This window comes from Schistocerca serialis, chromosome 4 (assembly GCF_023864345.2).
Source record: "Schistocerca serialis cubense isolate TAMUIC-IGC-003099 chromosome 4, iqSchSeri2.2, whole genome shotgun sequence".
Lineage (NCBI taxonomy): Eukaryota > Metazoa > Arthropoda > Insecta > Orthoptera > Acrididae > Schistocerca > Schistocerca serialis.
Window position 1 is genome coordinate 401,133,218 of NC_064641.1, and position 12,702 is coordinate 401,145,919.

The 12,702-nt window shown below is 41.6% G+C and overlaps 1 protein-coding gene across 1 annotated transcript in view; it reads left to right on the forward strand.

Moving 5' to 3' along the window:
• LOC126473919 (uncharacterized) overlaps positions 1-12,702 on the forward strand; it is a 160,161-nt gene that overhangs the window by 97,010 nt on the left and 50,449 nt on the right. Inside the window, exon 3 of the mRNA XM_050101274.1 lies at positions 3,014-3,328. Coding sequence (XP_049957231.1) covers positions 3,014-3,328 — 315 coding nt within the window. The remainder of the gene's footprint in view (positions 1-3,013; positions 3,329-12,702) is intronic.

Below are 12,702 nucleotides of genomic sequence, written 5' to 3' on the forward strand. Positions count from 1 at the left end.
TATTTTAGGTTTATGGCAATAAGTCTTGCTACCAACAGCACACTGCTTTACGTGCTGCGTCGACACTAGAGGATGGCGGCATTTTTGGAGAGGAAAAGGTAGGGCTATAGGGGGGGAAGGAGGCCCAAAGAAAAAAAAAAGTAGGGATCCGTGGCGCCTCGATGTGGCCCTCCTTGATGAGGTAAACTGTAGCTGCGAAGCTGAGTCCACGTGGAGCAGATGCCAACGGCGATTACCCGCCTTCGGTTCCAAGCTTCAGTGGTGGTTACGATGTGTCAAACCCGCCTTGTGCCGAACGGACGAGATCGAGCGCGCTGGTGTACTGCAACCAGTGATTTCTACTACACCGCGCTCCGCGAACTGGCTGTGCAACCGCCGTCGCCGGAACAACAACCGGCAGAACACCACGTCAAGACAATTGCTACGTATGTGCGTGTGCGGGCGAGGACAACTGATGATGTTAGTCGAGAACGACCTTCCTTCCATCATATCATTCAAGACAGGAGAAGACGCAAGAGGCACCTCATTATGGAAGTGGAGATGGGAGATCTACAACGACCTGAAACGCAAATGGATGTCGTCCTAACCTTCACAAGTTTTTATACACTTTTCTACGAGCGAGGGTACAACATGGCTATAGGAGTCAGAAAAGTCCTATCCGACCTACCCGTTTCTCAGAACCCACAACGCTCTTATCGGACGTGACTTTGGAAGAACAAAGAGAGGCTATGATACGCGATGCTCCGAACAAAACGCCAGGCGCTGCCAGACTCCCTCCTAAATTTTACGAAAGGTTTTTTGTTTTTAGTTGTATATTGTTCATGTTTTCTAACCACTCCTTTCTAGCTCTCCTTCTTCCCTCAATTTTTCTTTCGCATATCTGGTTGAGCCATATCCGGTTAGGTTTTTCCCTTTTTCCCAAAACTTTTGCGGCTGCTTCATTCAGGGTGATTTTGATTTTTGTTCAGTCTTCATTTATGTTATTGTGACCAGACTCCATTTGCTCCAGATTTGTTATATTCACAGCTAGTTCTATCACAAACTGTTCCTTTCTTTCTGGCTCCTTTAACATACTTACATGATAGATTACGCTTTTGGTCATTGTGTTTGTGACTCACTTAAAATTTACTGTAATTTTAGTTATTACTAGGAAATGATCAATGTCACAGTCTACTCCTTTGAATGACTTGGTGTCCTTGATGCAATTTGCAAAATGTTTTTGGATACATACGTGATCATCTGGTTCACAGTTTGGCCATCAGGTGATATCATGTCCACTTATGAATATTTTTATGGGGGAACATGGTACTAGATATACATAAGTTGTGATCTGTAGTATATGTAATCAAACGGCTACCATTGTCATTGCTTTTTTATGTAATTTACAATTAGAGGTCTGTAAGTTGTCTCTCTTCCTACGTCAGTCCCCAAGAATTACTTTGACACTATGGTTTGGCAGTGAGTCATATGTGAGATTCAGTTGGCTATAGAATTCTTCTTTCATGAGTACATCTTTGTCTTCACAAGGACCATGTCCATTAAGAAACGTCAAATTTAGAAGATTGGTGAATAACTACCAAGGTTTTAAATGGCATCAACGTCCAAGAGACGGAGAGGACCATTATCCGAAGAGCCTAAATAGGCACTTCTTGGTGGGCTCAGATGATACTGGCAGGAAGTTAAAGCTGTAACACGAACAAGACCTAGACGCGAAATTGGTTGTTACAACGCAGTCCGTAGAGGCTGAAGATACTAATTATGGTATATTACTAACACTCAGTTTTTTTTAGCAAAATTATATTGCAAGTTAAGTTCGTCTTTTCAAAAACATCTGACAAATGAAGTTACATTACTCACAACTGATCCACAAACAATGAGATTTAAACAACAAGTATTGTCTAACTTGATTAATCCCACATAAATGCAAATCATCAAATTACTCATAGCTCTGTTAACAAATCTTAATAGCATTACAAAACTGAAATATGTAACTAGCCTTTTTATTTAAACAGTTTACGCACATTCTGGGGTTACTGAACAATTACAAATTATCAGCCAACTCATTTGTACTAACGTGCTAGCAAAAACAGAGATCATAATTATTTAGCATCTTCACCTCGGTCACAAGAAGATTTCTGCTTCCATGCTCAACAATTTTGACATACCTGTGCTTCACACAGCACACCACAAAAACTGCCTACTCCATCGTCTTTTTCTCACAGACACCTACCTACAACTGAGCGCCCAGCGCTTTCTTACTCCAACAAGGCAGTACCTTTGGCTCTGCGGTCGCGTACAGTCAGCGATCCCCATTATCGAGCCTATCAGAGACATTCATCGTTTATAGCATATTAGTTTCATTTTAATTTATTGATATTTTTATCTTATTCTGGTGCCACATACAAGTGTACCCCAGTATACTACTTTCAATGTCAGCAAATTCATGAAAGTTTAAGCCTTATGTGTTATTTTTATTTGGTATCTAGGAATCTGATGATAATTAGACGACCGAAACTGGTGGTGCAAATAAAGAATTTTTCCAGCAGCTCAAGGCGGTAATACGACATTCTTCAGATACGTAAGAGCTGTGGGGTACGGCCTCCTGATATTATAAAGCTGTTTTTTCCGGTAATCTTTTCAATTATTTAGCATTCCACCTCAGAAAATTTTTACAAATTGTAATCTGTAATGAAAATAAAAACATTACTTAATTTAACACGTATTATGTAATTTAAAACTTGTGAAAATGGACTATCTTTATTAAATATAAATTCCTACTGTCTTCTTCTTATCTATACCTCGAGGTATCGATAATTTTTTTGATACTATGTACGAGTATATTGATAATTTACATTCCATACTGTGTCCTTAGGTGGGTGTATAGCAGGGACAGAATGCTCGTTTGTAATACCTACAAGTACCTTCATTCAAATGCAGGTGTATGCCACCAGACCAGTCTGCAAATGAGGCCGTGGAGCTTCTGCCTGTCTAATTATGGGACCTCTGTTTGCAGTTTCAGGCCGACGGCGGCGCCGAAGCTGGGGATGGGCCTCGGTAACTACTACGGGTCGCGGCCAGCGGTGTTGGGCCCTGGGGTCAAGTCCCCACGGCCGCACGACTTCAAGGTGTTCCATCAGATCCCGAAGTCGTCGCTGCTGCTGAGCCACTACGACCCGTTCTACAGCCCTCTGCTGTCTCGGCTCGACAGCGTCTTCAAGCAGCTGGGCAGCGACTCGGAGCCGTGCCGCGAGCAGCTCGTCTGCGAGATGTACAGCAGCCCAGCGCGCTTCGCACCCTACTCCAACCTCGTCTCCGCCCAGCTCAGCAGGTAACTGCGTCCGTTTAAACGTTCTCTGGAGCTTATCTCCTTCTCGCAAGTTCGCGCAACACAACCTCTTTTCTACTATCATATACACTACTGGCCATTAAAATTGCTACACCAAGAAGAAATGCAGATGATAAACGGGTATTCATTGGACAAATATATTATACTAGAACTGACATGTGATTACATGTTCACGCAATTTGGGTGCGTAGATCCTGAGAAATCAGTACCCAGAACAACCACCTCTGGCCGTAATAACGGCCTTAATACGCCTGGGCATTGAGGCAGACAGAGCTTGGATGGCGTGTACAGCTTCAACACGATACCACAGTTCATCAAGAGTAATGACTGGCGTATTGTGACGAACCAGTTGCTCGGCCACCATTGACCAGACGTTTCCAGTTGGTGAGAGATCTGGAGAATGTGCTGGCCAGGGCAGCAGTCGAACATTTTCTGTATCCAGAAAGGCCCGTGCAGGACTTGCAACATGCGGTCGTGCATTATCCTGCTGAAATGTAGGGTTTCGCAGGGTTCGAATGAAGGGTAGAGCCACGGGACGTAACACATCTGAAATGTAACGTCCACTCTTCAAAGTGCCGTCAATGCGAACAAGAGGTGACCGAGACGAGTAACCAATGGCACCCCATACCATCACGCCGGGTGATACGCCAGTATGGCGATGACGAACACACGCTTCCAATGTGCGTTCACCGCGATGTCGCCAAACACGGATGCGACCATCATGATGCTGTAAACACAACCTAGATTCATCCGAAAAAATTACATTTTGCCATTCGTGCACCCAGGTTCGTCGTTTAGTACACCATCGCAGCCGCTCCTGTCTGTGATGCAGCGTCAAGGGTAACCGCAGCCGCGGTCTCCGAGCTGATAGTCCATGCTGCTACAAACGTCGTGGAACTGTTCGTGCAGATGGTTGTTGTCTTGCAAACGTCCCCATCTGTTGACTCAGGGATCGAGACGTGGCTGCACGATCCGTTACGGCCATGCGGATAAGATGCCTGTCATCTCGACTTCTAGTTATACGAGGCCGTTGGGAACCTGCACGGCGATCCGTATTACCCTCCTGAACCCACCGATTCCATATTCTGCTAACAGACATTGGATCTCGACCAACGCGAGCAGCAATGTCGCGATACGATAAACCGCAATCGCGATAGGCTACAATCCGACCTTTATCAAAGTCGGAGACGTGATGGTACGCATTTCTCCTCCTTACACGAGGCATCATAAAAACGTTTCACCAGGCAACGCCGGTCAACTGCTGTTTGTGTATGAGAAATCGGTTGGAAACTTTCCTCATGTCAGCACGTTGTAGGTGTCGCCACCGTCACCAGTCTTGTGTGAATGCTCTGAAAAGCTAATCATTTGCATATCACTGCATCTTCTTCCTGTCGGTTAAATTTCGCGTCTGTAACACGTCATCTTCGTTGTGTAGCAATTTTAACGGCCAGTAGTGTATAAAATTTATAAAATCTCTCCGGTAACTGCCTACATAATGACGAAAAAAAAATTGAAATCATACCTAAATGCACATGTTTAAATGGTTTCTGTGGCAACGGAAGAACAAAAGCTCGTAAGTCAAATAATCAGTCTCCAAAATAGTATTTCATTTCTTAAAATAAGACGCTTATTCCCGAGTTCGTGACAGTCGGCAGAGTGGCAAATGTGCGGAGATGGACATGTTAACACTTCTGCAGGGCCCAAAATGCTGCGGGTAGTGCGCATCGGAACAGGCTGTTCCAGGATACACCTTCCTGTCTGAATGAGTTTTCTCATGCTGAGGAAATTAGAAGGAGCAATCTTTTTTATTTGGTAAGAAACGTTCAGTAGCCGAGATTGCATTAACTCTTCTCTATTTTTGACAGTCGATTTCGACAGATATAACTGTCATCTTCTGGTCTCTAACATCATAAATATTAATGGAATATGTCTCCAATTATGATTTACGACTAAGATGTAATATTCGAGAAAAATGTTTGTTTGACATTACGAGAAACGAAAGTGCAAACTGTACATTTACGTATCTTCAAAACATTGTTTATTACGAAACATGTTTATAATATGTTGCAACATCCTGCATTGTTATAGATTGAAATGTGTGATGTTGAACTGCACTTCTTCCTTGTTTCACCAGTGCCGCTATATAATATATTCATTCTACGCAATTATGCACTGCCGTTTTCAATAATTATACCTCAATGCCCTGATATTTTATAGTGGATGCTTTATACATACATTGTAGATAGATGATATCTACTGAATCTAAGCAACGTAAGGTCCAGTTCGTTGTCCATGGTGCCTATAGCAAATTCCTCCCTCCCCTCCCCTGGACGTCAACACTTTATTATTTCAAAAATTATATTGTGTGTTAATATTGTGTATACATTCTGTAGGTACCGTAAGTTGAATCTACACACTCTCCCCCCAACCCCGCCCCCTCCCATGTCACCTTCCCAGCTAGGGCTGTACACAATAACGTATAGTTGTCTGCGATCGTGTCATATTTGCGCTGTATCCCGCCTCCGCACCCCTCCCCTCTTCCATGACTCCTGTTGCATTTAGTAACTTACACATGCATCGGACATCTTGCATGGTGCGGTTTTGTTGTTGCTAAAACGCAGGGCCTCCCGGCCAACAATGCCAAACCATCAATTCATTTTTACTCGCCACAATGACACAGAAATATACTTTAGCAGAGTAAATACTAAAACTTACCTAACATACATGAACTAATCTGGACTTCTGAAGGACACAATGAGAATGTAAAAAAATTTTCGCGTACAAATACAGTACAGTTCTGCAATCGTTACAATGTTTAAAAACCAGTCACAAAAGTTTGGAATTTTTAATTTTTGAAAGAGAATTATTTACGCTCTGATTTTATTATGCCTACGTAAGACCCGTCGAGTGCTTGTAAGTACGTACACGTCTTATCTTTGCCTCACTGTCATCCATTTGCACCAAATGCTTAGCCTAAGGTAGATCTCCACTGTATGGAACATGCCATACACAGGTGAACAGATGTACATTTTATTGTTTATTGTAATTTTTAAGACTCAACATTTACCTGTGAGAGGCAGGTATACGGACATGGACATGTGCACAAGGTACTTCCTAACTGGAAACGTTTTACTTCTGACAGACTTTTTACATAATGTGCTATACTTTACCAACCATAATGATAACATGGCATGAGGTTCAAACTCACGATGAACACGTTTTATAACAAACAATTTTTGAAGGTATGTAAATGTAGTTTCCATTTTCGTTTTTTGTAACGTCAAACAAATCAATTTTCTCGTGTCATAACCGTAAATCATGATAGAAGATGTTTATGCATGATCCAGAATGAAATTTTCATTCTGCAGCGGAGGTGCGCTGATTTAAAACTGTGTTCGAGTCTCGGTCCGGCACACAGTTTTAATCTGCCAGGAAGTTTCAAATACATGCTTTATGTTACTGACCAGAAGAAGACAGTTAAATCTCTCAAAACCGGTTGCCAGATATAAAGAAGAATTTATGTGAACTTGATCGGCCTTTGCGTCGATACTTGCAATGTACTGTTGGGAAGAGCCACTTGAAGCAAACAATTTGAGTAATTGTTCATACTTCACACATTTCTTACTGCGCGCCGTCACCATTATGACAGTATCCCTATGTCGCTGTTACGTCATTCTCCTACGTTACTGACTTGGGCTCCCAGCTCATTTAGGATGTCACAATAGTTTCCGCGTTCACTTCTGCACCATCAGCAATTCTTTCTCATTGCAATTTCACCTGGCTGTTGACCCGTTCTGATCTGCCCGTTGCGTTGCTTGGAAAGGTCTTTCAAATTTTTCTGGCTCCACCGAGGATACTATTCTGCTGTGCAACAGATGATTGCTTTTTTGAAACGTTTAAAACCAATGTACCTGGATGGAATCTGTATCTCTCATGATGGGCTTCTAAATTGGTATCATCCCGTCCTGAGGCAGAGATTACTGGTTGCAATTACCTTTTTAGTTAATGTTTGTGAAAACCAGTTGTGGCCTTATTCGTGCCCACAAGTTAAACGAAGAAATATCCTAACACATAAGAATGTGTCCAGCTATAGCATATATTTCCATGAAATGAAATGTGCGCATGGCTAGGGCAGACCGGTCGCCAGGAGAAAGTATTTTCCGTTGACGTCCCTTCGGCAATTTTCTGGTCGGTGAGGATGAAATGTTAAAGACAATACAACAGCCAGTCCCCAAGCGGAGAAAATCTCCGACCCGGCCAGGAATCGAACCTGGGTCCCTCCCATCGTATCCTGCCGCGGTGAGTGGTCACTCACCTATGAAGGCGGACATTGCCCTTGAGACGTTAGTTGTGTATTAAGGAGATGCACCTGAAAATAAAAATCTTCAGGACTTCTACAGCTATTTTGTCGACCAATGACTCGGAGCCTTTGCACTAACAACGTCTCTGAAAGATGAAGCTGAAGAATAAAATATTGATATCAAAAGTTCATCCAAATCTTCACTCGTCATTAAAAAGATATCTTGAAAACGCAGAGTACGAAGGCCTCCAGTTTTACAAATTAATTTTAAACCTTAATGGTAAAAGAATAAAGACATTAGAAGGTTCCAAATTGACAGCAGCTAAAAATAGTTTGTGTGGGCTACACACAGAAACTTCAGTGAACAAGAAAACTCCACAGTCATTTCGAATTTTGTAACTATTGAAAAACTGCAAAATGGTTAAAATTACATCTTTGTAGAACAGTGAAATGTTGTCCTGTCTTCAAAGCCATACAGCCTGTCAAATTGCAGAATTATTTGTGTTTTGACAGCAAAATGAACACTAAAATATAAAATGTGTCACTGAGATGCTGGAAAGGCTGCGAAGTCAGAGATACTGACATATCTAATCGATATGACCATTCATCCCACGTTCCCGGAAGTGGCGTCAAAGACACTAGCTTTCATTTAAAGTGAATCTGAGTATTTCCCACTTGTCAGCGTTTGTGTGGTTAACAGGCCGATATTTCATCTCAAGACCGGTTGTCGGTGCAAGTCTGCAGAACCGGCTGTTTGCTCACCCAATAACGTAACTAGTCCTGTGACCCGCTGGAATTCTCCACCTCTCTCTCCCTCTTTCTCTCTCTCCCTCTCTTTCTCACCTTCAATGTAACACGTTAAACATACAGTACCTGTACGTTGTATCCTTTTACCGTTCAGCTTTCTTTGTGATTCTAGGAGCTCGGAAAATATTAGCTAGTAAATGTCTTGTTTGAAAATACTCGTATCTTCATTTCTTTCCAAACGGGTAACATTTCATTTGTCTTCACTGTCGGCTTTTTTAGCTATCCAAGTGCACTATTAGGATCCTTCTTTATTTTTCAGGGTAATTTCTATTGGTATTCCATTTTCCAAGAGACATTGAGTCTCAGCTTCATCTTCGATAAGAGTAGAAGCAGAAGCAATGAATTGAAATTTGTGCCTCAGTTGGGACTTGAACACAGGTCTCCTGCTTACTATGCAGATATGCTAACCAGTACACCACCATAGAATTGTGGCAAATGTGCTAACCACTACACTATGCTACGGTGGTGTAGTGGTTAGCGCATATGCCTTGTAAGCATGAGATCTGGGGTCAAGTCCCGACTGTTGCACAAACCTTAATTCATTCCTTCAGCTTATGTCCTTAAATTCCAGTGTTCGACGCAGTTCTTTAGTTTATCTTTTAATGACATAGTGATAGGTTTTCAATAAGGCTATACTCATAATTATATTTTTGACATACTTGTGAGCTTCTTTTTCTGCCACCCAACTGAAGTTGAAATAGTTCTCCATCCCTTCCACTTCTATTTCAACGACCTTTGTCCTCACAGAATCATAAGAAATCAATGATTTATCATGGGGTTTGACTAATTTCCCAAATTCATCATTTGAAGCATATGCGTGAATAAAACTCTATGCCACATTTCAACAAAGTTGCAGAAACTGTAGAAATTTGTACACAATCTCTGTATAAAATGGTAGAACTGGATTTAATAGTGGTTTCAAATGTGGTGTAGCCAATATTTCTGTTTCTTATGGTGGATATCGCTGTACAGCTTTAGATATTGAACATTATTCAATGTCACGAGTTTTCTTTACTCAGCATTCTCAGGTCCATTCTAAGTTAGTTCTCGATTAACACTTGATTAATGAAGGTAAAACAATTGTAACACCTTATTAACTTGTCTTCTAGTTTTACGTGTTTATATCCTGTTTCAGAGCAGTTACTGGCATTACAGACTCGATCCTAAAACAGATATGAAATAACCCTTCTACAAATTTTGGAGCTCGCGATGAAGTTATTTCCTTCGTTCCCGTACCCATGGAGAAATTTACGTGACCTTATATTTTGCCAGCGTCAACCACAAAATATTTATTTCGTGGAGGCTTGTTTTATTAAATTTCTCTATTTGCATTTCGCTATTTACATTTCTCTAGTACGGTTACAATCGTGTTAGTGGCATATATCGATCGAATTTTTGTGGGTAGTCACCAGAAACGTGGAAATTTAAAGAACGGCACCATTTGCATAAGGTTGTTAATATAAGTGAGTACTTAGAAAGCAATACCATCTAGATCTGAGAGAGTGCTCAAATTTTGGTCAGAAAATAACATCTCTGTGTACGGACATTTTCTCCAAATACGATGCCTTGATTAGGAAGGCCAATTACGAGTGTTACCAAATTCTCGACTGGGCTCGCTAAGGCCGTGTGCATTTTATGAGTGAACATAGTTATAATCAGTCAGAAGGTTAGTTTGATCACACACTGTAATGGTGGTCATACCTGACTGACTGGGTGCCTATGCATTTCTTCGACTACTGAGCCACTTGAACAGCACACTGACAAAGGGATTTATAATTTAATGCGTAATCCGATAAGATGTGTGAGCTGCTAATTTTTATTAACAGTGCGTTACGAAGGGTGTAGTATGCGAGAATCCCCTGTCAACTAAACTGACGATTCCGTTTTTCATGTCTTTCATAAAAATTTTACTTCCAGATGAATAATATTTTGATTCGTAAACCGATTTTTTTAATATGACAACTGTTATGAAATCGAAAAATTTAAACAGCGCTCTCAGTGCTATGACGAGTGAAAACGGAGTTATCTGAGACACAAGCAAAAATCAAGTGCAGTTTAAGTTGATAATTATGTTTCGCCAAATACCCACTGACAGGTGAAAACAAATTTCAAGGGAAATATCTACAGCATTTGTTTTATTATTTTTGTTTTCTACTCTTTCTAACACTTGAAAATAGAAAATAGAGGTGTCATGCTGTTATTAAATTGTGTGCCACTTCATCGAAATCATTCTATAGAATATAAAAATGTCGTAAACACATAAGAGGAGCTGTGTTGATCACTGTAACTGCTATTATCTGCCGGCCGAAGTGGCCGTGCGGTTAAAGGCGCTGCAGTCTGGAACCGCAAGACCGCTACGGTCGCAGGTTCGAATCCTGCCTCGGGCATGGATGTTTGTGATGTCCTTAGGTTAGTTAGGTTTAACTAGTTCTAAGTTCTAGGGGACTAATGACCTCAGCAGTTGAGTCCCATAGTGCTCAGAGCCATTTGAACCATTTTTTTGCTATTATCTTAAACTCAAACATGTTATCAGTAGAATTAACCGGCAAAAACACAGGAGGTGGCGATGTACTATTCAGGATCACCCAAATGTGTGCTGATATCTAGCGTTAATTCTCAAATTTCGGTGCACTCTCTCATGGAATGAGGAATAGAAACACGCATGACCTGTGTCAGTGTTTGCTTAGGATGAATTGTAAATATGAAGTGTATTATGTAATTAGAAAGTAGATGGAGTTATAATTTCATTTTGGGTAAACAATTTATAATGCATATCCTGAAGCAAATCAGTAATACGTTATGCCGCAGTTTGTCTAACAACAGATACTGTGTTCAGCAACTATAGTACATTTTTCATTTTTTATGTAGCTGTTATCACGGTTTGACAGACCCTTACTTATGGTGGCAAATAAATAAATAGTCTGAGACATCGCTGTAAGTGCTCTGTCTGTCAGGTGGCAGCTATGATGCAGAGAATCCTTTTGGCAGCATTATATCGATCCCTGCTCTGCACAGGCGCCGGTTTGATCCGCTGCCTTCCTCTAACAACAAAGGAATAGACCTGCATAGACGCACTTTACAGCCAACTACACTAAAAAATTCATGTGTATCAAAAAGTACAATTCAAGAAGAATTCATAAAAATAGGGCAAGTCGACTTGCCTACCGAGATCTTCCAGGCACGACCCCATTCTGCTTCTAGTGAGACGGCTTCAATCTCTGCAAAGTGTTACACTTGTCACGAAAAAATAAAGTGCAGCACCGTCTCCACTGAGCGCTTAAAAGGAGCAGAACTAACGAAACAAAGGTCAACAGCAAGAAAATCCCACGTTTAATTCCAATCCTCTTCTCGTCATCGTGATTCCAATGGCGAGTGTTGGAACTTTCACCGACGCCGAAAGAAGCAGCCTCTTCGCGTGAGTGTAACGGTAATCAGGGACGGACAGCGAAATTCGCAGCCGGTTGGCACACTTCGGCCGCGAAATACATCAGCAGCCTGGCTTCTACTGGGTAGCGAGCACGAGGTGGAGGCGTCCCAGATGTCACCGTTCGGAAGGTTGGTCATGTAGGATACTCTAGTAGCGTCGTTTGACAGTAGGAAGATGTCATTTTCGTCTGATCATATTCTGAAAATACATGTAGCGAGGAGTGTTTTCACGAATTTGGTAGTGACATATTTATACTCCGCAAATCTATGTCAAGCGCACAGCAGAGGATACTTATTATTGAACCACTCTTTTTCCATTTCTTGCATTCGCGAGTGGACTGCGGGGGAAATGTCTGCTTAAATTGTTCACGGTGTGATTAATCTTATCTTCCCTTCATGGGTCCTACTAGAATGGGACACAGCAGTCCTCACGTATTGCTGTTTCTTGGATCTTTGTAAGCAGACTTTCGTGGGGTAACTGGCGTCTTTCTTCAAACACCTGCCTGTTCAGATTTTTCATCGTTTCCGTGACTTAACTTCTGACCAATTGTGCTGCCAGTCTTTGTTCAGTACTCCCTGTTAGTTCTGTTGGATATAGGTCCCTCGAGCTAAGTCGGGCGACATGAGTGTTTTGCACTCAAACTGCTTCAGCATCTATATCTTTATATGCATGGTGAGGCAGCTAAAACGAGCCACTCCAAATATCCAGAATGAATAAATACATAAACGTGTGATTTTCGCCAAACGGAAAATATGACGAATTTCCTGACTTTCTGGAGTAATTTTTATCGTTTTTGCTCACCGAACTAAGAAACCGACTTCG